Raw genomic sequence first — 26,304 nt, forward strand, 5'->3', positions numbered from 1 at the left:
CATCTACAGGGTCAATCCTCTTCATCCACTGAAGCCGACAGGCAGGCAGACTAGGGAAAAGACGCAATATCGTTACTTGACTGCAGCACGTCTTGGTGGCATTTTCTTTGATGAACAGTTCTACTAAACAACACATCTAACAACACATCTGGAAACTGCAGGATGTTTGAAGCGGTGGCAGGTCATACGATATAAGGAACTTAACAAACATACAATCGCTGAGTAGCAATAAAGAGATGAATAGAAGCCCTTCAGAGACCGGTCAAGCTCCTAGCAGTTCAGAGACAAGCTCGGATAGCAACTTGCAGCCAACAGCGGGCCGATCTTTGTATACCGATTTAAGAGATGAGACAGCGCTGATTCTCCTCGTGGATAAGCCAGGCAGAGATTCAAATTCCTGTCAACATTGGACAGTATCAGAGTTCATCCTCCTGTCATCGGGTGTTACAGACGCGGTTCTTTGTCAAGGAGGGTGGGAAACGTATATAATGCTACTGTCGAACTTGCATTTCTTCAGAATCAGAAACGATCAGATCCTAGTTATCAGGATGATTACGAAATGCCGCGAAGGAAAAAGCTAGACGGATCTCTAAGCTGATCTTTAGCGCTCATGAAACCGGGAAATATCGATGGCTTGATAGGATGACTACGTTCAAGTCCGCTTTTTACCTCCGTCTTGAGTATAACAGGAGTTGCACAAAATTCGGCCCCGAACATGTCTGGGTTCGCCACTGCGGAAAGCATTATATTGGTTTGTACATTCTTCGGTCTCTTCGAATACTAGTTGGACCTCCTCTATGAGAAGGTTTATATCCTCGGAAGCGTGTGCTATACACTAGGGAAGTTGCACTAAGACACGGATACGGAGCTAAGACTTATATAAAGCAGACGGAAATTTACTTTTATGTGTGTCCAAGCAATTTATTTGCCGGCTTGGAGCTTTACTTCTTACACACTTTCCAATCCCCGCTCCTAATGCGGCGGGCTGAGGAGTTCTCCCCACTGTACCCCTGAAGTCATTTATTAAGCAGAGGCCCAAACGTGGTCATGCTGATTCGCAAGGATTCCATATAAGCATGTACTTCGCGATCACTATGTACAGTACCGGGAGGTAGTATTGAGTCTAAATCGAATTACTATTGTCTACGAGAGCTTATATGAAAGGCGTAGATCCCAAACTTTGTAGGCGAAGTACCTAAGTAGTCAACCTGTAGCACCAATAGGTATTTTGTCTACGTCTGTATTTAGTTCTATTAAATTCGATCTCACCATTTTGGATGATCTTTGTTTAACATTTTCTTTCACTTACAGAAGATATGGTAATGCGAAGATACGATATCTGTGAAGTTGTCTCTGTGGTACTCACAAAAGCCAATTAACTTATCGCATCCAAGGTGTTGCAGGGATTCGGCCTATTCTACAGCTTCGTTGCCTTCTCATTGGTAGCCACAATGCGCGATAATCCAAAGCTTTGTTTCGAAGGCTTAGCCTGTGGACCCCAGCGATCAAAGCATGGGTCTCCACAAAGGACGGCTCTAGTAGCGTTGCTATAGTTGGGACTCTGCAAAAGACAGTACATGATTCGAAACATGAAGGAGTAATGAACATCCTTTGTCTTAATTAACTGTTCACAAGCCATTCTCCCGTCCATACGTAGTATTCAGAACTGCTATCTTTGTGCGCCACATGCAATGGCTCACTCTACAGCTGAACTCCGTCAGTATATATTATAGTAGCTAGGACTGTCTGGGGGCGGAGTATACCGTTCAATGTCACATAAGAAAGTCTCTTCGCCCCTTGGATACCATGCTGCCTCCGTGATTGCATGTGAGATCTGCCGGCATTCGCCGCCTATACAGCTGAACGGTCGGTCAACACCGGAAGAACTGCCTGTATGCGGAATCATAAGCGATCACAGTGAAGAGGAAGGAGGGCGGCGGCCGCCGGGCTGGGTTGTTCAAAGGAGTCATCGCAAGAAGAGACAATCTTCTCTTTACTCTCTGCTGCATCATACCAGCTCTCCGTCAACTTCTCTGTGCCCTCGTCTGCTTTTCGAAGAAGACTAGGTATATTTACTTTTCCATGATGGATAAGAGCAAGGTTTGTCTCTTCCTCTCTTTCGATATTTCCCCTGAAATGCACTGGCTCAAAGTCTTGTTTCTTGTATTGCAAACTCACGAGGATACCACGTTTTGAACGGATGAAGTAGGGCTGCAGATAAACTGCACCGTGCCTTCCAAGCTGCATTATGTGGGGAAACTGGCACAAACAGAACGGGATATGGCATTGGCTTGCATGAGGGCAAACTTCCATGCGTTGTCCGTCCCGGCTGGTGTTAAAATTTTTTTTTCTTCTCTCCTGCTGTTGAGCCAGATGGTTCTTGTTGGCCTATGCCATATTCCTTCGATGCATTCATTTGATAAACAAACCGTTCAGGGTCTTTTGATCTATATGCTCTCTTCGGTTATCATCTGCTAACTGGGGGCCCTCTGTAAAAATAGGGAAACGTTCCCCGGAGGATACACAGGGGCACACGGGGTCGAGGAGACCCCCGAAACGCGGTCATGAAGGCCGGACGTGTAGCGCGGGCCCTGGATCGAGAGGCAAAGGAGAGAGAGGTAGCAAAGAGGGCACGACGTCGCCGTGGGGGAGACACGGCCGGAGAGCGTCCTGCTGCTCTGGAGCCCGTATCTGCGAGGGAAGAGGCCCCCGTGGCTGCTCCTGCTGGTGAAGAGACATCTCGTCTCTCTCCCTCTCCTCTTCTCCTCCCCTCCTCTCCCTCCGATTCCATTCACATCCCGTCAGTCACTGACGAGATGGCCCCGCCTCCTCGAACCATGCCCTCTCGTCAGCGAGAGAGTTCCTACTCGGGAACTTCATCTCTCGCCTACCACACTTCTCGCTGCGAGATCCGGCTACCATCGTCAGGGCACAGCATGTCCGTGGCACGCCCAGCAAACGCGTCGTTCCGTGGCCACGGAGGCCACAGGTTCGTCTCTCCTCCTCTCCCAATCTCTACTCCTCCCTCGAACGCCGCTCATCCTTCCCCCAGTCATCCATTTACACAGCCCCCAATGCCACCTGTCCCTGCTGCAACAATCATTCCGCCATGGAGTTCGTGGGAATCGTTGGCGGTCAACCTCTCCAACGTCCCAGTCGAAGCAGACACGTTTGCCATCTGGCAAGCGTTCAAGGGTGAGGGCTGGATCTTCTCGATCGACCTCTACGAGGATGCTCGCGGCAACCGCGAGACCAAGGGCAAGATCCGCTTCAGGTTCATCCCCCATGTCACCTCTACTTTACTTTGCCTTCAGATGCCTGTCCTAACGTCCAATAGGCCGCCTCCTCGGACGGATTTTTGGACGCGGGGAGTGTACACGATCACTCTTTCGAGTGGTCGTCGTGTTGACATTTCAATTTACCTCGACACGCAGAGGAAGAACAGCGAGGTCGACAGCCCGGTGCAGGCCAATGTCTCCTACCCGGCAGAGATTGTGAGTTTCCCTCGTAGCCTTTACACTATGATAGCTCCTGACTCTGTATAAGGAAATTCCAATCTCTGCCCTGGAGATTGGTGTCCTGCGAAACGAGAAGACAATGCTGCCGATGAGGACTGTCGGGTTCAGGCAACATGAGAGGGCACGCGTTGTCCTCGACTTGAAGCGTCGCGAGATGGCCGTCTACTTCCAGCTACCGATCCTCAACTCCAGCCTGAATCCACAGGTTACCGGACAGCAGCCCCAGAGCTATCGTGTCAAGGTTCACTTTTCGCAGTTGTCCCGCATCTTCGAGCGGTGGAATTTGGAGTCCGGCTGCATCTCCCATGTGATTAGTCTGGAGACGCCTCCTGTTTATCACCGTCGCATCCGAGACCTCAGCTCTACCTTCGCCGTATCGGATACCACTTGGAGAGATTCAGACACCTGGTATCGTCAGACAGACATCGTTCATACTCCTGAGAGCCTGGCAAAACTTCCCATCAGTCTGCGCAAGGTGAGACCATTGATCAACATTGGTCGCTGGACCTCGTTTCAAATCACATATCCAAAGGATGTTGATCACAAGGGTCGGTTCACGTTGCTTTGCAATGTCTTCAAAGACTTCAACGTCTCTATTGAGCGTGCGCAAGACTTTGTGGTGTTGGAACCTATGGAACGCTCGCAGCCTACTGTCTGGAATTGGATTGATCCTCATGACAAATCTTCATTTCTGGACGACCTAACGAATGATGACTATATCCATCTTCCGTTCTCGGTCAGATATCAGCTCGAAGTTTGCATTTCTCACGGATACATTAGTGAGTACGCGACAAGCAAGGAATTCGTCAAACGGTTGGCGGAGATGGAGGAACAGAAGGCCAAGAAGCTTCTCGAGCATGTCGCCACCGAAAAGAGAGTTTACTATAATTCGATGGACATATTCGACATCAAGTTCGTCAAAGGAGTAACACATGCCAAAATTCCAGCGTACTGTTGCTACATGCGATCTGCTAGGATTACCCCGAGCATGATTTACTACAACACCCCTTCAGTTGATATCTCCAATCGTGTTATTCGTCACTACATTGAGTACGCGGATCGCTTTCTTCGTGTTCGGTTCACGGACGAGAAGCTACAGGGTAGGATCAACTCGACAGAAAGCAACACCATGGATCCTGTGTTCACCCGCATTAAGAGAGCAATGGCTAACGGTATCACCATCGGCGGACAACATTACGAATTCCTTGCCTTTGGAAACTCCCAATTTCGTGAACACGGAGCCTATTTTTTTGCGCCTCTGCCTAATTTGTCGGCTGCGAATATTCGTGCTTGGATGGGTCATTTCAACGGCATTCGGAACATTGCTAAGCACGCTGCGCGGTTGGGCCAATGTTTCTCAACCACTCGCGCTGTGACTGGCTGCCCGGTGCAGGTTCGTGAGATCGAAGATGTCGAGCGTAACGGCTACAATTTCTCAGACGGAGTTGGTCGTATATCTAAATTTCTCGCTCAGATGGCAACGGCGGAGTTGAAGATCAAGACCCCATCAGGGGATCCTCCATCTGTCTTTCAGTTTCGACTTGGAGGGCGAAAGGGCATCTTGACTGTCACTCCAGAAGCACAGCGGCAGGAAGTGCACATTCGCCCGAGCCAGCACAAATTTGGAGCCATCCATAACGGTCTCGAGATTATTCGCTGGTCTCAGTTTTCGATGGCAACATTGAATCGTCAGCTCATTATCGTGCTCTCGACTCTCGGAATAGCCGACAAAGTGTTTCACGAAAAGCTTCGAACGATGTTGACGAACCTTGACCAAGCAATGACATCCGACTCCCAGGCTATGCATCTGCTGCACAAGTACATAGACCCCAACCAGATGACCCTTATCGTTGGCGATATGGTTCGAGATGGGTTCCAGAAATCGAAAGAGCCTTTTGTTACCTCGGTTCTTGCATTGTGGCGGGCATGGCAAATAAAATACCTGAAGGAGAAGGCGAAGATTGTTATTGACAAAGGAGCGTGCCTTCTCGGCTGCATGGATGAGACGGCAACCTTGAAAGGGTACTTCCACGATAGCATCCCGAAAGGAGACGCACCGCTCGAAGTAAAGTTGGCTGCTTTACCCCAAATCTTCGTTCAAGTCTCTCGTCCAGATGCAGGCGGCAAATACCAGGTCATCGAAGGACCTTGCATTTTGGCTCGCAACCCTTCTCTCCATCCCGGTGATATCCGCGTAGTCAATGCAGTCAATATCCCACGATTAAGCCATCTAAAGGATGTCGTTGTCCTCCCGCAGACAGGCGATCGTGATATCGCAAGCATGTGCTCTGGTGGTGACTTGGATGGTGATGATTACTTGGTGATTTGGGATCATGACTTGTTGCCAGATGACTGGTTCCGGACTCCCATGAACTATGCCGCTGCGAAGGCTCAGGATCTAGATCGTGATGTTACAGTTAACGACATCACGTCCTTCTTCGTCACATACATGAAGAACGATTGTTTGCCACGCATTGCCCATGCTCATCTCGCCTTTGCAGATCAGCTCGACTATGGAGTCGATGCTGAAAAGTGCATGCGTCTTGCAAAGTTACATTCAGATGCAGTTGACTACAACAAGACTGGAAATCCTGCAAGGATGACACGCGATCTGAAGCCGCGGAAGTGGCCTCATTTCATGGAGAAGAAACATAAGCCTGCAGAGCAGATCTACACATCCAAGAAGATTCTCGGTCAGCTCTATGATGCCGTTGAACGCGTCGACTTTGTTCCTAATCTCGAGATGCCGTTCGATGAACGTATTCTTGGCTGTGACATTGATGTCAGTGAAGACTTGATGCAATTTGCTATGAATCTCAAAGAAGAATACGATTCCGCTATGCGTAGAATCATGGCACAGCATGAGATCAAAACCGAATTTGAGGTCTGGTCCACATTTGTCTTAAGTCACGCCAATATGAGCAAAGACTACAAGTTTCATGAAGAGCTAGGGGATATTTCCTCCTCCCTTCGTGAGCGTTTTCGCAAAGCGTGCTACGACAAAGTTGGCGGGCGTAACTTCGAGTTGTTGGCGCCGTTGGCAGTCGCAATGTACAAGATTGCACATGAAGAAATGGCTGCTGCTCTTGAGAAATACCGTGAAAAACATCCGACGGGTCCCTTGAGCTTTCACAGGGAAATTGTGGCAATGCATCAGTTGCCTCTTATCAGCTTTCCTTGGGTTCTCCACAGCGTCCTCGGTAAGATCGCTATGGGTTATTACGACGAGTCAACAGACATGAAAGCATTCTCCCGTGAGTTCAGGAGTTGCGCTTCAGGCATTCTGATCGAGCCCGACATTGAGGCCACAGACACTACGAGTGTTCGGCATGCTGGTAAGGCTGTGCAAGTGTTCCAGGATGATCCATTTGGATTATTCACCGACGAGCCTGACAACAAAGTCAGCCAACAGGGCCAGATGGACAAGAACAAAGAGCAAGGACGAGCTACAATCAACACGAGTAGCACCGACTCCCTGGACCAGCTTCTTGATTTTGGTTTCCTGGACTCGCCATCCGCCAGACTTCCATCTTCCACTTCAACTATGCCTGTAACAAATCTATCTGAAGGGGAGATTGATTTGCTAGAACTTACAGGAAATGCACAGAAGGATGGACGTATCGGGGAAGGACGAAGGAGTCCTAAGAATGACAACATTGAGCTTATTGATGAGGTTCAAGCCGGCCGCAGCAACCCTTGTGGACCAAATAATGACACGATAGAGGCTACTGAAAGTCTTGACATGGTGGAGAAGGAAGGCGATGTGAAGCCGAATGCCCTCGATATGCTCGCTGAGCTTGTTGGGGACTCTGAGGAGGATAACTAGATTGTGCATACCGATGAGCATATGGACAAGCTAATGAGATAATTTCCTTGAAGGTTCTTCATTCCTGTGTCTCTTAGATGCTACCGATCCTCTTTCTCCTCTCTAGTATGGACTGCAATGAGAATGTCTACGGGATTGATTCTGCTAGACTACACTTCTGAATTCGTAGCTAAGATAAAGTTGTGAAACAAGAGTATGGATACTGCTAACTGCCGTTGAAATTACCTAAAGTCGTCCGGTTCCTCTCACGATAGAGCTACATGGACGCATAAGTGACTTCAAGAAATTCCATTTCATGCCTAGTTATCGTATCCAAAACGTTTGGTATATCACTGGATGCCAAAAAAATCCCGCAAAGACTCATTGTATATCCACGGATGACTGCAGCCGTATCCAAAACTCCTGGACCATGCATACAAACCTCCTATGCATCGTGGTATCATGATCACCTTCCGTGCCTACCGTACCCTCTTACCATGCTATGCCATCTAACCAAAAAGAACCATCCCAAGTCATAATAACAAAACACATATCCTGAAAAGTGCACCACCAAATTATCGATTATCTTACCAATCCAACCCCTCATCCCCCTTCTCCTCCAACAACCGAATCACCGGTTCCAGCACCGCCCGACTACTCCTCCAATTGGCCATCTGCCTCACCCGCGAATAAAACACGGGACAATCCTTACTGTCGCATTTAACCTCGTCTCCGAACGGGACCCCCATGCACGACCGACAGATCTTGTGCAGGTCGATGACGCGTTTCTCCGCGCGCTGAAGGCGCGACATTAGCTGGAGCAGGGAGATGTGCGGTTGTTGATGAAGGCAGGTGGTGCAGACGGGTTGGGTGTCTTGATTTTCGAGTTTCTCTTTGCAGACGACGCAGGCGGATGATTTCATGTACGATTCGAGTGTCTTTTTCGAGGAATTCATGTCCTTTATCGTGGAAGAAGATGCTGACGATGATGACATCGCCCCTTCGATGCGGCGGATGCGTTGGAATTTCGGCATCTCGTCGTACCACTGACGCACGTTGGCTCCGACGAGGTTGAAGATCCGTTCCAGGGGCGGGATGATGTTCTTTGTGATGTAGTATTCCGCGTCGAGCTCCATTTGGGCATCTTGGAGGAGGACTTCGGGAGCGACGCAGCGATCGATGAGTCTCGATCCGGGAGCGCCGGTGACCACCACGTAGGGGACGCGCTCGCCGTACTGGGGTTCCAGACGCGGGTCTTCGAGCATTCGCTTAGTGCTGATCAGAGCTCCCGGGGGTAAGCCTTTTTCGGTGTAGGTCCCCAATCGGACTTCTCTGGCGAAGCAAAAGTCCTGGATGGAGACTTTACCGCGCATGATCTTGGAGCATTGGTTCTGGAAGTAGGCCTTGACTTGCGACAAATCGGCCGTCTTGAAGAGGATTTTGAGGGCCTTCTCTTCGATCTTCTGCTCAGCGGGTGTACCGTCCCGTCGTACGGTTTCGATGCCCTTGGCGTCGAACTCCGGTTCTTTCTGGTCCCTGTGTTCGTATTTGAACCCAACATACCGCTTCTTGGCCAGCAAGACGCACGGATGGTAGACCTTTTCGAATTTGAGCTTCACAGGGCGCGGGTTCATGTCCGTGACTGCCTTCGCGATCTCCTCACCTATGTCGAACGCTTCCTCCCGAGAGCGTCCCTTGAGGTATACGAAGAGGCTGTCCGTGTCGCCGTAGACGACCTCTGCGCCCCAGCGGGGAACAGAGTGTATCAAGGCAATCGCCTTTTCCAGCGTCTCCCGTCCAGATTGGACGATACTATCCGCTATCTCGGCGCAAGGCATCCGTCCAGAGAACGTAGCAGATGTGTAGCCATACGTGACGTTGGCAATCAACTTGAGAGCCAGCTGTCTGTTATTGAGCAAGCGCTGCAAGTTCTTGTCCTCCTTGTCAAGCTTCATTCCTCCCTTCACCATCACCCGCGTTTCCAAGATCTCACTGAGCATGCGTGCCAAGAGCGATTTCCGTACTTCAGGCTTCGCGTAGATCATGCCGTTCGGCGCGATGCTGACCTTGTCACCGAGAAGCTCCAGCAGACGTGGCGGTCTCTTAAAGTCGGTGAAACCCATCTTGTTCCGTCCTCGCCATTGAACGACCCTTCCAAGAAAGGTAGAATAGCAGTAATTGTAAGCGATCATGACACTAGGATATAGCGACTGGAAGTCCAAAACCAGAAGCGGGCTGGTGTAGAAATCACTTTGGGGTTCCATCACAAGAGGTAAGCACTCAAGAGCATTCTGCTGACCAACTTGCTTTTTGCTTGGGGAGATCAATATGAAATTCTCCGGCTTCGCAATACGAAACATCAAGGACTCCACTTTGAATTGGGAACCCCGCGAGAAGACGGAGAAAAAGTCGATGCCTAGCAGCCGAGCCTGCTCACTGGTCCTCGGAATGAGCTCGTTTGTCTCGAGAATTTCCAGGTCCATTTGTACGCGAGAAGTGTAGTAATCGATGACCTTCGCCAGATCCCGGGGTTTGTCGCTCTGGTACCACATCGTCAGGTCTTTAAACGAGTAATGTGGTATTCTCCTGTGCAAGAGATGGAAAACAACATTCTCCATCGTATACTGCAACAGGTTCAGTTCACTCCTCATAGCGCGCCAAATGTTGATCATGTGTCGGCCCGTCACTCGGATGGTCGAAGTATGAGTAAAACCCCAACGGTCGTTCTCTTTTCCAAATCTTCCATGAGATTCTGACTTTACTCTGGATAGCTCATCACATAAGTTATAGTCGTATTTGCGCCTTGCCCGCTCAATCAAGTACCCCCAGGAGCTATTGTGGACCTCGTAACCAGTAAGGATATCGGGATCATGGTACCTCACGATATCGACCAGTCTGGTGATCAGATCCAGTTCTGTAGGCTCCTGCTCGACATCAATTATGGGAACCCGTCCATTCTTTGCTCCAAAACCATTCATTGTTGGCTGTGCAAGAATTCCAACGTGAGCGCCTGCCAAGGTGCCGTTTTCATCGAGGTCCGTATCCTCTGATTTGATGCACCAAAAGACGCACGAAATTTCGTCTTCTTCCGGGTTTGGCGCAAGAGATCCCCGAGTATTGACATGAACTTCCAGGCTCATCACACTCATATATTGGGTCTGGTGTTCCACGCTCGTGGATTGTTTCTTCTGCGAGTATTTGAACCCGTGGGGATCCCTCTGTGTCGGCCCTTCGATTTGCGATAGGACATTTGGTTTCACTTCCGGCTGGATGGCCTTCGGAGTCACTTCCTTTTCCGACTTCGCTACATTCTTCTCGAACCATTCTATGACTTCAGAACGACTCGGAGGTACAGGAGCAAATTCCCATATCCTCGAGGATGACAGCGTGCGCAGTTGATGGTCTTGTTTTTCCTGGGCTGTCCGATCGATTAAAACAGGAGGCTGCTCTCCAAACATTGCGGGTGACCTTCCTGTAGGATCAAAGTCAGGAAGATACTGCAACGTATTACTTCCCAGCCGGAATTCACGCCCCGCGTATTCCAGCTGTCGTGCAGGAATATCATTTTCATCGCTATAGTAGGCCTTCTGATAGACAACTGACGGATAACCTTCGTCATTTAGCGTTGAACAGACCTCACTGGGAGTAGGACATTGAGCTTGGTAACAAAGTATCTTCCGGTTCCGAGGGATATTAAAAGCTTCATGGATTCTAGACGCCACTGCTAACACATGTGGGTTGGAAACAATCCGTGTTGGCGCATTAGATGGATGCAATTGCGCTGGATTTTGATGTCGTATTTTTTGCATATTTTGTTCGCTTGTAGCACCGGAAAACTGGTCATTGTTCAGAGAAACCTGTGAGATCAGCTTCGAAGAGCCGATTTGCTGGCTAAACCGTAAAACGGTTAAAGGATCGTTGGGGTCTTTCACGACTGGGAAAGACAGCCGCTGGTTTTGACCGTGGCCTCTAGCCATGTGCCGTTTTTCGGAGGACCATGACTTCGACTGAGAAGAGATAGAATCAACACCAGTTCCGTTCCTAGCAGCAGTGGGAGCAATATTTCCAGGGGTGCCGTCCCCATGCAGGACAGAGACTCCAAGAGTTGGGAGATTATCACTGCCAATCGTAGCTGAATAACTTTTGCAGTCTTGAAAGGCATCCCCTCTGAGGGGCCTAGCCCGCTTTGATGCAGGTCCTTCGTCAGAGAGCCCAGGTGCGGTTCGTTTCAGTGGTCTGGGTGTACTTTCTGTATCGGTAATAAAGCCATTGGTATTTTCAAGTCCATTTGCGTTGCTATTCATCGGCTGTCTGAGCCTATGAAGATCATGAGACTCGAACTCAGAGAAGCTCGATAGGCCTCCATCATCGGATGTTTTATTATCTGGTACCAAGGTGTCTTCAGGCTCGCGGGGAGAAGATCCGTCCTTAGAACCTGCATTTCTATCGACGGAATCTGTCGTCTCCTCGTCATCTTGTCCGCCAACGAGGTATGCCTGGTCAGGAATCTCGTCATCCGAATAGAAAGACAGGTCAGCTTGGTCAAAGGAGAGCACCGTCTTCTCGTCAACCTGTATTTCGGCCTTTTCAGCTTCCCGTTTCTTCTGAGATGCGGCTCTCTCGATGTTCCAGTTCTCAAGGTTCTGAGGAAATAGGTCTTCGACACTCTCGAGAGCCGTTTTGACTTCGCACTCAAACGGAGTTTTCTTCACAAAATCATCGGGTGATATCTTGCCGCCATCGCTATTGCGTCTTTCTTCGGCAATAATCTCAATTACTTTTTGTATATAGTCTTCTTCATGGATCCAGCCACTTTTTTCGTCACTTCTTGGATCGGCAGACATCGAAACCAGTTCGTCGGGACGGAAAGGGCTACTCTCTGGATCAGTGATCCCAAGCCGCTTTTTGCGCCTGCGAGACTCGCCTTGCCACAACTCAGCCATGCTGTGGACCAGCTTCGCGTCAGGAGAAACGACATTGGTATATTCGACAAAATCATGATGCAGCGGCCGCTCCTTAATGTCCAAGCGATTCATAATATCCTGCACGCAAATGTCTACCTCCAAAGAACAGTGGCTCTGCCTTGGAAGGGTCGATTCATCAGAGATACACTCTGGTGGTATTGATCGGTCATGCCAGCGATGCGAAAGGTCGGTCAGCTCGAGATATTCCGGAACCGGGGCCCGGAATTTGACCTTTTTACAATCGATATATCCACAGCCATAGAGATTGTAGTCGCACATCCATTGCGCTAAGTACTGAAGATGACTCTCGTAGGGCTGCAAAGGGCGTTTCATTACAGCACCCTGCCGCAAAAGGTCCGCAAGTCGCGTAATATTTAGAGGATTTAACAAGTATATTTTGAAAAAGAAACGATAGCCAACATGATATCCATAAAAAGGTATCCCCTTCACCAGAGTTACGTGAGCGACGAATGTCGTCTTGCCATCATAGACGTTCCGATGATAGCTGACCGCCAACGCATGGTCAATCGAAAGGTGGAGGGTACGAATCGCAGAGTTCACTCGATACCTGTTAGTCAAGAGGGTCCAACAGTAAGATTCATTGTACAAACCTTCATCGGGATCTAAACTGCCGTCATATTCGACGTACAGGTAAGGAAAAGCGCCATGTATATGGGCGCAGACCTTTTGGCCTGTCTCTGTCGACCCAAAGACGCGGATGACAGGCACTTTGGGCCTGTCATTTCCCCGAGATGTGTCATATCCATATGGAAGAGGAGGGTCGAATTCAGAAGGTACGGCTTGATAATGGTCAATGCAATTCAGACGGACTCGAAAAGGCTCCATCTATGTGAAAGGATAGTTGCCGCATAGCGCAGGCACACAGCGTTCCGCCACAGGAACAAGACACACCAGATATCCAGACCTGGTCGAGAGGAATTTATTGTGTGCGGTCGTTCTTTTTTCTTGAACCTGGCTCGAGCACCAGCCCTTGTCGAGAATTCAGATCAACAATAATGCCGCGGAGGCGACTCGGCGCATGACGTGCATAAGCGACCGGTCGCGTTCTTCGGCGGCGCGAAGCTGTCGCCAGATCACGTGATCAGAGTCGACCTATCTCCGACACCAGCTCCATTCAAACCACCCATGGATCTTGCCTCTTCCTCCAACTCAACAATCCCTTGCCGGTTCTCCTACGAATACCGGTATCTAGTGAATCCGTCATACACACTGGTAATTCAGTGAAAGGTTGTGCATTAGCTGCGCGACTGTAATCACCATGTCGCGGAAGCCGACCGACGTGGCGTCGAAGGAGCGCAACGAGTACATCCCGTCCTTCATCTCCAAAAAGCCATTCTATATCGATGATGATTCTACCGCCAATGACTATTTAGAACACCAGCGTTTACACAAATCCACCGCCGACCAGTCCAAATGGTACGACAGAGGCAAAAAGCTTGGCCCCGCCGCCACCAAGTACCGGAAAGGTGCCTGCGAGAATTGCGGCGCGATGACTCACAAGACGAAGGAATGCCTGAGTCGGCCACGTAAACTTGGAGCCAAATGGACCGGCAAAGATATACAACCGGATGAAGTCATACAGAAAGTTGAGCTTGGCTGGGATGCTAAGCGGGACCGGTGGAATGGCTACGATCCCAGAGAATATCGAAGCGTCATTGAAGAGTATGAAGAACTAGAGAACCTGAAGCGGAAGGCTAAGCAGGGAGCTGAAAAGGAAAAGAAGCTGGACGGTGATGATGAGAACGATGACGGTCAGGAAGAGGCTCGATACGCCGAGGAATCTGATATGGGGAGACAGCAGAGCACGGCAACGAGAAACCTCCGAATTCGAGAAGACACAGCCAAGTATCTGCTCAATCTTGATTTGGATTCCGCCAAATATGACCCGAAAACCCGATCGATGGTTGACATGGGTGCACAAGCGGACCAAGCTTCTGCACTTGTTGCAGAGGAAAATTTCATAAGAGCTTCCGGTGACGCTGCAGAGTTCGAAAAAGCGCAACGCTATGCTTGGGAATCACAGGAACGAGGAGACAACAAGCTGCATCTTCAGGCTAATCCTACGTCCGGTGAAATCATCCGCAAGAAGGAGAAGGCGGAGCAGGAAGCCAAACGTCAGGCTCAGCGGAAGGCACTGCTCGAGAAGTACGGTGGCGAAGAGCACCTAAAACCTACCCCGTTACATGAGGCCGCAGTTATCGAGAACGAACGATTCGTCGAGTACGATGAAACAGGTGCTATTAAAGGAGCACCCAAGAAAGCCGCCAAATCCAAGTATGCGGAGGACGTCCTTAATAACAATCACACATCGGTATGGGGTAGTTGGTGGCACAACTTCCAATGGGGATATGCCTGCTGTCATTCTACAGTTAAGAACAGTTACTGTACAGGAGAGGAAGGAAAGAAGGCTTTTGAGGAGGCAGGCAGTATGCTGTTGCTTCCGGAGTCTGCTCCCAAAACGGATGAGGAAAGAGACGATGCACAGGATCCAGAGAGGCAAAGAGAACCTGACGATAGCCGTGCATCTAGGGAGCCGGATACAAATACAAAGAAGAGGACACTCACAGAATTGCAGCAAGGGATCAGCGAGGAGGAACTCGAATCGTATAAGCGAAGTCGTCTCGCCGCAGAGGATCCTATGGCCAAATTTCTGGGGAAAGACGAACTTATCCAATAATGCCGACACGTTGAGACTTTCTGGCTATCTCCTACTTATTGAGCGTCTAAGCCTTGTTTTTGTAAAATTAGGTACTTTTGCATGCAGGTCATGGATTACCGAGATGACTCCATAGCCGGATACCCAAATGATATTTTGTGATAATGCAGGCATCAATGGATAATCAATGAACGGTGTCGTAGATATTTCTAGGCGTAATATATCTTCTATCGGGAACTCCTGGATCTCGAGGTGTTCTTTTACTCCGATTTCGACACTCCGCTAAACTGCGGCGAATATATATCTCGCAGTGCGTGTGTTAAATGCTCCCATCTGGGCACCTGTCAGGAGGACGAACCAAAGTGCAATCAGTATCATGTCTACCTACGGATGCATGTAAATAACTCGAAAAGCCCCCGGCTAACCTACGGTGTTTCCCTCCCCACCTCTTCGGTCCTGTTGAGCTCTTGATATCTTCTTACTTGGCCCTCATTATCGCCTCTCCTGGCAATGTACAACCTCTAAATGACAGCCTCGGATTAAGCTGCTGCGCGGTAAGATATCTGCCCTTAAGAAAATAGCTACATCTGCAGTATAGAGAAAGAATAACATAATGTAGAAGATGCAAAGCTGCTATCAAAACACGTGAAACCCGGAAAGATGACTTGCGGGGGGGAGCGAAGTGGGTCCGGCGGAAAAGAGCGAACGAGCAGTCAGGTGACATGGGGCTTGTTGTCGAGGTCACGGGACAGGGCTTGAGCCCTGAACACCACAATTCGCTTAGCGACGTCCAACTCTCAGCGAACTTTCGATACGCCCAGCGACGACATCGACAACCCGCCCTTCAACGGAATCACCAGGTGAGCTTTTTCGATCTCTGCGTAACCTCCCGAATTACTCCTGAATTATTTTCTACTGACACTTTTTGACTTTACGCAGTTCCCTGATTCAAAATGAGTACGTGCCCAGTCGAGCCTACCACCGCGCCTCGCCGACGCCATTGAGAAACGTTGGAAACTGACAGTGGATTACAGCGAAGGGTACCTCCAGCTTTGGCAAGCGCCACAACAAGACGCACACCCTCTGCAGGCGTTGTGGTCAGTATAATCCTCGATACCCACGACTTTCGGACAATTCGCGATCCGCGACGAAATAACTTCAAGTCAAGACGAGAACGAGGAGTTGGCTGACATAGAGGCTTGGGATATACAGGCAGACGCTCCCTGCACATCCAGAAGCACACCTGTGCTTCTTGCGGCTACCCATCTGCTAAGATGCGCAAGTGTACGAATCCCCGAATACCCATACCCTGCGTCCCAAGACATCGGATAGTCCCGTGATGTGCAAAAACTTCAGTTCAGGCTTACTTATTGCAATTTGGAAAAACAGACAACTGGGGCGAGAAGGCCAAGCGTAGGAGGACCACCGGCACCGGCAGAATGAGATACCTCAAGGAGGTCGACCGCAGATTCAGGAACGGATTCCGTGTCGGTACGCCCAAGGGTGCCCGTGGTCCCGAGAACCCCTAGATATGACGTCGCTTTGTTTTCGGAAGCTGGAGCGGTTGACGATGTGGGCATGAGCATCTGAAGCAGCGGGTCTCGATGCGACGAGCCCCAGGGGTTGGTTGGTGATGGGGTCTTTCTTTCTACCGCCAGGATTCCAACGAAAAATGTAACACAGGTTATTAAAAAAAATTCATGGGTTCGGTGGAAGAAAGGGAAGGCGCATGAATTTCCTTTTTGTTAATGACTGGCGAATATCCCATGTCAATGGCAGACACAGTGTTGAGATTTCTCCAATACGTGACCTGTCTTGTTGAATTCAAGCAATCTTACGGAAAGGCCTCCATACCGCCAAAAACAATGCCTCTGTTCCGTCACAAAATCTATCAACAGACCCGTTCTACTGGTTCTCCCAGCAACTCCGATTCAAAAGGAAAAGAAAGCCGAGATATAATCCGTCTCTATTCACCCCGCCCGAAGACTCTTACACCGGCATCCCTCTGGACAAAGTACAATACTTCTTTTTCCTCCCAAGTGTCCTCATTGCTGCCCTGCTCTTCTTGTTCCCATGCGCCGCCCTTACTAATCCTTAGGACTCCGCTAACATCCCTCGCCGCCCCGGTGTCCAAATTTCGAAGCTGCATAACGGTTCGAGCCTGATGTGCCATTCCGACAACAAATGCTGCGTGTTCTGTCTCCAGTGGGGTCGCCTGTTGAGGGGCAGATGCGGGAGCATTATGTACCAACGGAGAATCAGAGGACAATGTGACGATTGTGGAGTAGACACGCTGTTTGACGAACAACAGTTAGCAAATGCTTCTTTGTACGGGGAGTATCGATAAATAGCGGCGGATTGTACCTCTTCTAGCCCCATAATCCACTCCCCCATCTCTGTAGCTCCGATCCCTTGACTTGGCCCTGTTGCAGCAAGTAGCAGATCTGGCTGGTCAATGACTAGTAGCACATCACTCTCGTCATGGGCCCCATCCGTGCCCTTCTTAGTTTTCAGCCCGTCGACGACGGCCAGGATATCCTTTTCCAGGGAATCAAGCGCTGCAACCCCACGGTCCGAAAGATGTAACTTCTTCGCGGGACCAGGTCCGCCTTGAGTCTGAGTCGTCTGACTCAGGCCGTTTCTGGCTGTTGGTGCTGGTGCTGGCGCAGGTGCTCGTGCGGGTACGACACCAGGGTGTGAACGAACAGGAAGTGTCGTACGAGGAGGCGCGGTGCCAGACTGTCCTGGGAATGGTGTAGATGCCGGTGCTGGTGTACCTGAATAGAAGAATTCTGATAACCCATCGACGAAGGCAAATCGCCCCTGATCTGCGAGGCGTGCGAGGTCCAGACCCTGTTATATGAATTGTCAGAAAGATCGCTTAAGTAGTCCGCAGCGATGAAAAGGGATGAGAGAAATGTAAAAATTCTCGCATCAGATGCTCAGAGCTTTCTAAATCAAAACTTTCTGAATCCAGCAGAGAGTGCGACTGCGGGCCACCACCGCAGGAAATAGCGTAATTAATAAGACACGATGGTTTAGAAGTACTCTTTGCAATATTTTTGTAGTGGTAAAAAGAAAATAAATAAATAGAAATAGACCACAGAAAGATGGTAGAAAGGAAAATATTAAAAAATAAGGCATGGGGTTCAAGCCACCGCAGGAAACAATGACGCGAGAACCACATTTAACAAATGACAAGAAAGGTTTAATAAAGAGCAATCGTTCCAAACAAGTAAACCAGAACCATTTATATTTAGTCTTACTTACCAGTCTCTTGGCCTCCGTTCTCCAGAACTCCCACCCCCGCAAGAAGCTCACAAGCACAACCTTCACATTCCTTTTATTGATATCACTTCCAAGCCCATCAGCGCCCTCTGCGACGTCTGAACGAGGACCACCAACTCTCCCCGCACTCAACGCAGAGAACAGGAATCTCAATATCAACCAGTTGCCGGTTGCGCCCAGCACGGACGTCACTAAAGTGAGGGACGGGCGGGGCGGGGGAGATACGTACGGCGCGAGGAGCGGCGGAATAGCTGGTTGGGTGGGCATGGTCGAAGACCACTTACCCTGATCCCTTTTTCTACTCCAGAAATGTCTTATTCAACGAGACAGATGTCTCGTTTACCCATATGCACCTCTGGTGGGATCAGAGACGGATGACGTTTGTATAAGAAAAAGTTCTTATAGCCTATGTTATTGGCCGGAGCGTTTGCGCCAAGACCATTTGATTTGTGGAGATGTAACCTCTTCTCAAGACCTGCAGATACCTGTTTTCATCACAAAAAAAGAGAGAGAGAGAGACAAACTGTCTAAGTTCTTAATTTCTTGTGACATCTTTCTTCTTCTAGAACAGTTTGCTTTTTTTAGCTATTTGGATTCGAACTATTAGGCAGCGAAGGAAATATATATACGCAGATTAATATTAAGCATGCAGTAATAGTAATTAAATCCTTGAATTTAACACATAATTCACCACTATCTTAATAGACTTTTTTTTTGTTATCGTTGTTACAGCGCAGCCTAGGATTAGACTGAGTCAGGATGAGGGGAAGACTATCACGTGACTGGATCACCATGATCCATGAGGGCCGATCCACCACGTGACTGGATCACCATGATCCATGGGTTGTGATCCAGAGGCTATGATCCTGGAGCCATGATCCATCGGATAGGTATTTCCGGACAGAACTCATCATGTATATAAAGACGCTCCTTAACCATGGGATCAGGACCCCGTGGTCAACTCAAATAGCAATCCTAGAGTTAGTATTGCTAGTAACGACTAATTATCTATCTTTCTCCTTGTCTTCTGTCCTCAAGATAAACCCAACGGCCCTCTGCCTACGGAGTCCTAGGCCCGTCGTTACAATCGTCTTTTCATAATTCAACAAAGGCTCTCGGGGCTCAGGTCGAAATATTCTGATTTCCAAGTACCAGCCCACGTCGTTGTCCTCCACAGGAGGAACCTGGGACAGAGAAATCAATCGGCTTTGCTCTTTTGCATGGAAATCATGCTGCCAGTTTACTGGATATCTCCTACCGAGCATGTCTAAGGAGTCCTCAGTGGGAAGTGGCCATTATTAGAAGGAGTGAGCACTGTGATCTCTTTTGCCAAAGATGATAGGATAGGCCTGCTTTGGATCGTCGACGTCTTATTCATTCTGCTGAACTCAGATTCTGTGGTCAATACGCCGATACTTCTCATCAGACAGTAGGGCTGTTAGGTGTAAGCGCGAGGGTATGAGTACACGAGTCTGAATAGCCTGGGGACGACGCCTGTACGTGTTGCTTTACTCCACCAATGTGTTATTACACGGGCTCCTTTTGTCGAGAGTGCGGTACGATCTTTTTAGTCTATAATATACCACAACAAAAGGCCTGTGTCCACAGAGGTTGAAAAATTGGCTGGCTGGATTACCCTAATGTAATAGCAATAGGGCGTACTAATCCTTGACCTATGCAAGTACGAAGCAAGCCACAAGATAGATACACTGGCGTCAAGCAAGATATGAAATAGTGAAAGGTGCCAAATAGATTCATGTTGAACGATCTACTAGGAATCAGCCTGCCTTATATGGCTCTATGTACCAGGCCATCTGCCATGGGAAATGCTCAAAAGAGTTGCCATGGGGTGGTCCTCAAATAGCAAACAAGAGATATAGCAAACAAAGGATATAGTAAACAAGGGGTTCCAACTGACTTTACATGGCGGCAAGGAGCATCACAGGGATCTAGTAGGACTAGCACTGCCTATAATACTTAAGAGGTCAGATGCAGAAAACCAGGGAACCAAGCTTGAAATAGTTGTCCTAATATACAAAGAGCTAAGTTCTAACTGTGCTGCCTAGAGCATTCGCACTAATTAGAACAAACAGTTTACTCGTCCCCCCTCCCCTTTTCAGGACTAGGAAGTCGACGTTATGACGACAAAAAGGAACAAAACTTGAAAGTGTCAACTAAAATATTAGCAGAATGTCAGCAGAAATTGCTTCTCTCCCTCAACAGTGGAATAAAAGGGAAAATTGTCTGCAGTGACATATCGCAGGTGCCATCGACCTCGTGCAGACTTCGTCATCCATGCAATAACAGCAGAGGTAGGCGACATCCGAGACGATAGTACTTGTATCGTCCAACCGTTTATTTCTCAAGTCGAACTATTGTGAGTATGGGACCCCACACTCTCTGCGTAAATAGTCGCCTGGAGAAGCATGTATGCGTATGTACATACACGATCTTGGGGGAATATAGGCCGTGAAATGCAGCCAGGATGAGATTCTGAACTGAGTCCACCATTCCCCCATGCTAATTACCAGATTATAGTAGCTCATTTGGACCTTTGGGTACCTTCATTTTACCTCTGGGGCTGAAGAAGTACTGCTAGATTTCCTTTTATGTCTTTTCCGAAGTCTACAGTAGCTTGGCACTGGCATACATAATACTGTTTATTGATTACAGCGCTCACCGTCTCCAACGCCCAGACCTCTTTTCTAGACTGAACTATCTTCTAACCGGAGGAGAGGCGGCGGATCTTGAGCTCATGAAGCGTGTCCTGGAGAACGAGCCCCCGAAGAGTCTATTCAGTCTCTACGGACCAACCGAAGGGTCGATTCTTGCTCACCGGGTTAATTTCGAAGATATTGTCAGAGGGCACATCGGCATCAGTAAACCAACTGTGAGTACTGATATTGCCATTCTTGACGAGAACCTAAGTCTCACGACAGAGTATTTGAAAAGGTTTGAGAAAAAGCCTTGGCAAATTGTGGACAATGGAAATACCAAAGCGCTCCTGGCTGACCTCTGGTGTCAAACTCTGTACCTTGAGCACTGGAGCTTCAGACCGGACGATAAGATCTGGCGCCTCGGTGGCACATTGTTACAAATCGCTTCTTTGGTTTTGGAGGCTCGTCAGCTATTCAAGGCGGATACCCCATTGGACTCATTTGCTGTTATACCGAGCAGCTGCAAGCGGGCCGATGAACCGACAGCCTGGTTAGCGGATTCACAGTTGGCTAAAGACCTGCCACCACTGGCAGCTTCGGAACAGGCACCGAATTGGCGAGGCAAAGAAGACGGGCGGGTATTCTCGGGTCCCAGGCGAGCATATGCCGGTTAACGGTACCGACGACGTGCGCCGCGCGCTGTCTGATCGGCCCGAATTGCTGAATAATCCCCACGAGTTGTAGAAGTTGGTTCGGTTATACCTTCCCCACTGGAAAGAGGCAAGCACAGTGTCGGCGCCATCTGATAATGCACAAATGGGAGAAACACGGCGGTGTCTGGCATCACCCCGGAAGTAGGGTATGTCTGCTAGTAGCATAACGGTGATCATCGTGAATCCTCCATGTACTCAGTATCTCCGTCCAAGGATAACTAATTCTCATTGGATCCCCCAGAAGGCCCACTTTAAACCGCGGACGCCAATTATAGCTGCCTTTCCCGACAGGGTCCCGATGTATTTCTCCGTTCCGAAAAGTCACATGATCATGTTCCTCCCCACTGTCGTCGATCGCTCCATGCAGAGGCCGGCTCATTAAATCACTGCTTGCACTTAGACAAGGTAGATGTCTGTTCATGGGCCCCGGTCTATTCAGATGATCGTTGCGTCCAAGAAGCGTTGTCAACGCGCTGCCAGTGTCCGCGTAAACCGTGAGTGGTTTAAAGTCCTTTTTCCATCGTGCCCCCCCAAAAAAGTTACGAACAATCGCAATACCCCATATTAGTGCTTTGGCTCGTGCTGTTACATGTTGATATCGTCACCTGTATTCCTTTAGTTCGCATTTTTGTTTCCCTCTTTTTCGATCTCATTACCTGTCTGCCTACGTGGGGTTCTTTTATCTCCCAGTACAGAAGGTCTTCATGAAACTGTCGATGCTCTTTAACCTTGCCGGGATTTCTTTCTCTGCTTTCATCCTTCTTTTTGCACGAGATATACATAGAGTACTAACTAACAACGTATAGATGACTCGAGATTGCCATTACCGGCATAGAGTCACCAATCTCGCGTATAGCGTGCCTGGTTTGAGTCGAGAAAAATGACCAGTACTCGTGATTCACATGCATATGCTGTATGTTGCCTATATTAGATACATCAAGCGAAATCGAAGCTGATTCTAACTGGCCGGCCAAAAGTGCGATGAATGTCGACTACGAAAGTCGAAGGTAAGCACCTCACTGTCTCAAGGCAGACCAAGCTTGTCTAATTTCGTACAGTGCTCGAAAGAACGACCGTCATGTGCGCAATGTAGACAGCTGAAGAAGGAGTGCACCTATAGTCCAAAAATAACCCGAAGCCCCCTTACAAGACAGTGAGTATTTCATGAAAATCATTCTTCGGTTCTGATAAAAATGCAAGGGTCCATGTTTCTTGAATTCTGACGTAATACCTGTCCCTGGGCTTTAGGCACTTAACTTATGTGGAAGATCGTTTACGGAATTTTGAAACTGCGTTAGGGAAACTTTTCCCCGGTGGTGACCTGGATAGTATCGTTCGTTCCCTCCTTCAGGATGAAGAGAGTCCACCGAAAACCGGGTCATCCCGCCAATCTTCAGCCGGGCCTTCCACCTCTTACGTGAAACATGAAACCAATCCCTCTGACTCGGCTTCAGAGGCCTTGCCGCAGCAGGCAGATGGATTTGACTGGGCGGAGAAGGAATTGACTCTGAGCGACTTAACAGACGGCATGGCCGCTTTATCAATAAAACCAGAAGGGGCAGGATATTTTGGTCCGTTTGTTCTCACATTTTCAATCTCATAATACCGGATTCAACTAACAGGTCTGCCTTTTTTCCAGGAGCATCATCAAGTGTTGTGCCACTTCGAGCTCTCCGGGAACATGGATTTGACCTTAATATTCCGCATAAGGCGAGGTCGAATGTGGCCACACCGAACGTGCCGTTGAAGGCCCAACTACTTAACTCGGCGCCTTCTGGTCTTGTAGAGCAAGCCTTTATGGATGCTTATTTCCTCAATTACCACACCAGCTATCCTTTTGTCCATCAGGGGACGTTTAAGGCACAGTTCTATGAGCAGATACCACGTCCACATGGGCAGGCGTGGCATGTTCTCCTGAATACCATATTAGCCCTGGGTGCCTGGAGCATCGGGGATGATAACTCAGACTTGGACATCGTATTTTACCAGGAGGCCAGGAGTCACCTGCAACAACTATCGGTCTTCGAAACCGGTAACCTGACGCTCGTGCAGGCGTTGCTCCTCTTGAGTAACTATGCCCAGAAACGTGACAAGCCTAACACTGGGTGGAACTTCTTGGGACTGGCCGTGAGAATGGCAATGAGTCTTGGTCTCCACAAGGAATTCCCCGAGTGGAAAATTAGTTTGCTTCAGCGAGAGATAAGGAGAAGGCTTTGGTGGGGTGTCTACATATTCGACAGTGGTGCAGCGAAGACTTTCGGACGTCCAATTCTCCTCCCGGAGGACAGTATAATGGATGCTAAGCAGGTGCTTAATATTCATGAAGAGGTATCTTCCCGATCTATGTGCACTGTGTAAATGGTACATACTTACCTTGATTTGCAGACCCTCACTCCAGCCACCACGTCTCTCCCACCCGAGGTTAACGGACCAACACTATATTCAGGCTTGATAGCCCAGTCGAACTTTCATCTCATGACAAAAAATGTCTACCAGCGTCTAATCTCGAGTCCCAGTCTCTCTCCAGAGGAGACACTAAATCTGCAGAAGCCGATGGACGACTGGTATCAGAGTCTTCCATCGTATCTCAAGCAGGCAACAACACCAGAGCCAGAATGGCTCTCGCTCGTTCGAAACCGACTTATGTGGAGAGATTGGAACCTCAGGATTCTTGTATGTCGCCCTATTCTCCTACGGTGGGCAGCCAGAAGATGGTCGCCCAATTTGTCTTCGGAGCCCGATAATCCCGCGGAGAGGGATTGCAGAATTCTGTGCTTGCAGAATGCCAGGGCCACTATTGCGTCGATATCTGATTTCATGGATAACAACATCTGCACCAGAATAGGTGCATGGTATATGGTGTATGTTCTCATTTTCACCTTGTCTGGAGTAATGTGATCCCCATCGGCTAATCCAACTGCCTGGGCAGATACTTCCTCTTCCAAGCCGGCGTAATCCCAATCATATTTCTCATGACGGACCCCACCTGCCCCGACGCTCCCTCCTGGCTACAGGACGTCGAAATGACCAAGAAACTCCTCTCGCACCCATCACTAAGCAATAACAGACTCGCCGGTCGCTGTCTGGAAGTTATCAACCGTCTCTGTTCACCAGAACCAACGGTCAGCGGTGCAGAGCAGTCCGACGTGCAGCAGCAGTTCCTGATGCAGCCGCCAGACCAATTGCTCAACGACACACCTTTCAGCAGCCTGTTCCAGAATGATTTCCAGGCAGCGGCCACCGGAGCCGGAGCCGCCCCCGGCGTGGATTTCTCGGAATGGGTGAACTTCACACCTCAGGGCGATTTCACGTGAAAAGGAAAAACCAATAGGTACTGGACGGATCGGGTCAGGGTGTGGGCAAATGTTTATACCTGGTAAATATAAATGAATACGTTCGGGGAAAGATCAAGCGGGATGGAAATGCCGATTATCACAATTATTTTTTTCCCCTAGTTTGCAAATGGATGACGTTGTAATTTACTTCATATGGATGATCAATGTGCTATGAAGTTTTTGGGGCTATCTTTAAATTATGAGGTCATTCACATAGGGAACTAAGAGCCTAGGACACTATTTCTCGTCAATACAAAGCATTTTCTTTCTCCTTTTTCAGCTATTAATTCACGACTTTCTGGTCAACGACAGTAGTGCCACAGCTCAGTCTTACCTTAACCGTACTTTTTTTCATTATGTGTAGAATTATTGCTGAAGACGTGGTTCACATTTTTAACAGCCTATGCCACAAAAGTGCCTAGTAGCTTAGAATTATATCCCGATTAGAGAAGAATCACATGATTAACTCTATATGTTTTTATAGATACCCAGAATAGAGAAGAGTGTGAAGCCCTGACAGACAGAATTTAGTGGATCGATTGTGACAGCGCGGCGGGGCGCGCCACCTCTGTGCTTACAAGCAGACTCGGGAAGCCAACTCTAGGGACTGTGGGCTTTCATAGCATAGGTCTAAGGGGCGGTTTCAAGAAGCTTGGAGATCCAGCTGCTTAGATTTGAAGAGCTAGCTTTAGGAGTCTCTAAAGCTTTAATTATCTAGGCCTAGATGCAGTCCCTCAGAGAGCTCAGAATGTTGGTTTCATTGGCCTAGAAAGGCAGTTCTAGATAAGCCTAGAGGGGTCAGTGCCTAGAAACACTATCTATTTAAGTGTTTCCATCTTCTAAAGAGTAATCTTGAACTTGTTTGGCTGTAACTGAATCATGGACAAAAATAGGAATTCACACATTATACTATTAGTATTATAACAATAGAGATAGTATTTAACTAAATAGTGTGTTAATATAGTATCTATTTAACATCTGAATTCTGAAGTTTATTAATATAATCTCTTAATAATTTTCTTTCTGCTATTTTAATTAAAGAATGAAATAGATGCAGTACAACAAATCTATGTACTGACGCAGTGCTTTTGCTATGAGCTTCATTAAGAAGTGAGGAGCAGCAATGTAGATGTAGATAGACAGAATAAAAGCTCAGTAGAGTTATTACCTGCTTCAGCAAGGATAGGAGTTTGCTAGTCAACACTTTATTACCACTATCTTTCCCATTTGAAGCCCTCTTTTTCAATAGGGAAGATTGGGATGTCACCAGAGTGAACTTATATAGCGACTGTAGTGATAGTAATTGTTTCTAAGCTCTCTGCTAAAAGTAGTAAAAAAGGCAGCAAA

At 48.6% G+C, this 26,304-nt stretch overlaps 8 protein-coding genes across 8 annotated transcripts; 6 read left to right on the plus strand and 2 right to left on the minus strand.

Annotated features, from left to right (window-relative positions):
* Positions 1-2,564: 2,564 nt before the first annotated feature.
* Positions 2,565-7,344, plus strand: VTN00DRAFT_7287 (uncharacterized protein; the record flags this gene model as incomplete). Its single annotated transcript, XM_069434017.1, has 3 exons — positions 2,565-3,494; positions 3,547-6,772; positions 6,830-7,344. 3 exons carry the CDS (start codon positions 2,565-2,567, stop codon positions 7,342-7,344), a joined length of 4,671 nt encoding a protein of 1,556 aa, XP_069287341.1.
* Positions 7,345-7,910: 566 nt separating this feature from the next.
* On the minus strand, positions 7,911-13,133 carry VTN00DRAFT_7288 (uncharacterized protein; the record flags this gene model as incomplete). The annotated part of the gene is made up of 4 exons (XM_069434018.1): positions 7,911-10,962; positions 11,320-12,518; positions 12,747-12,847; positions 12,899-13,133. 4 exons carry the CDS (start codon positions 13,131-13,133, stop codon positions 7,911-7,913), a joined length of 4,587 nt encoding a protein of 1,528 aa, XP_069287342.1.
* A 433-nt stretch (positions 13,134-13,566) lies between these two features.
* VTN00DRAFT_7289 (uncharacterized protein) lies at positions 13,567-14,985 on the plus strand (the record flags this gene model as incomplete). The annotated part of the gene is made up of 1 exon (XM_069434019.1): positions 13,567-14,985. One exon carries the CDS (start codon positions 13,567-13,569, stop codon positions 14,983-14,985), a length of 1,419 nt encoding a protein of 472 aa, XP_069287343.1.
* Positions 14,986-15,624: 639 nt separating this feature from the next.
* On the plus strand, positions 15,625-16,237 carry VTN00DRAFT_7290 (uncharacterized protein; the record flags this gene model as incomplete). Its single annotated transcript, XM_069434021.1, has 5 exons — positions 15,625-15,646; positions 15,749-15,824; positions 15,904-15,921; positions 15,999-16,061; positions 16,177-16,237. 5 exons carry the CDS (start codon positions 15,625-15,627, stop codon positions 16,235-16,237), a joined length of 240 nt encoding a protein of 79 aa, XP_069287344.1.
* Position 16,238: 1 nt separating this feature from the next.
* Positions 16,239-16,493, plus strand: VTN00DRAFT_7291 (60S ribosomal eL37 domain-containing protein; the record flags this gene model as incomplete). Its single annotated transcript, XM_069434022.1, has 2 exons — positions 16,239-16,248; positions 16,354-16,493. The coding sequence occupies 2 exons, from the start codon at positions 16,239-16,241 to the stop codon at positions 16,491-16,493; spliced, it is 150 nt and encodes a 49-aa protein (XP_069287345.1).
* Positions 16,494-16,930: 437 nt separating this feature from the next.
* On the minus strand, positions 16,931-18,519 carry VTN00DRAFT_7292 (uncharacterized protein; the record flags this gene model as incomplete). Its single annotated transcript, XM_069434023.1, has 3 exons — positions 16,931-17,257; positions 17,329-17,817; positions 18,235-18,519. 3 exons carry the CDS (start codon positions 18,517-18,519, stop codon positions 16,931-16,933), a joined length of 1,101 nt encoding a protein of 366 aa, XP_069287346.1.
* Positions 18,520-21,007: 2,488 nt separating this feature from the next.
* VTN00DRAFT_7293 (uncharacterized protein) lies at positions 21,008-21,653 on the plus strand (the record flags this gene model as incomplete). Its single annotated transcript, XM_069434024.1, has 2 exons — positions 21,008-21,459; positions 21,515-21,653. The coding sequence occupies 2 exons, from the start codon at positions 21,008-21,010 to the stop codon at positions 21,651-21,653; spliced, it is 591 nt and encodes a 196-aa protein (XP_069287347.1).
* Positions 21,654-22,502: 849 nt separating this feature from the next.
* On the plus strand, positions 22,503-24,936 carry VTN00DRAFT_7294 (uncharacterized protein; the record flags this gene model as incomplete). The annotated part of the gene is made up of 7 exons (XM_069434025.1): positions 22,503-22,535; positions 22,600-22,629; positions 22,681-22,775; positions 22,871-23,193; positions 23,262-23,950; positions 24,008-24,483; positions 24,552-24,936. 7 exons carry the CDS (start codon positions 22,503-22,505, stop codon positions 24,934-24,936), a joined length of 2,031 nt encoding a protein of 676 aa, XP_069287348.1.
* Between the last annotated feature and the right edge of the window lie 1,368 nt (positions 24,937-26,304).

This window comes from Thermoascus crustaceus (assembly GCF_041956765.1).
Source record: "Thermoascus crustaceus strain CBS 181.67 unplaced genomic scaffold VTN00scaffold_4, whole genome shotgun sequence".
Classification (NCBI taxonomy): domain Eukaryota; kingdom Fungi; phylum Ascomycota; class Eurotiomycetes; order Eurotiales; family Thermoascaceae; genus Thermoascus; species Thermoascus crustaceus.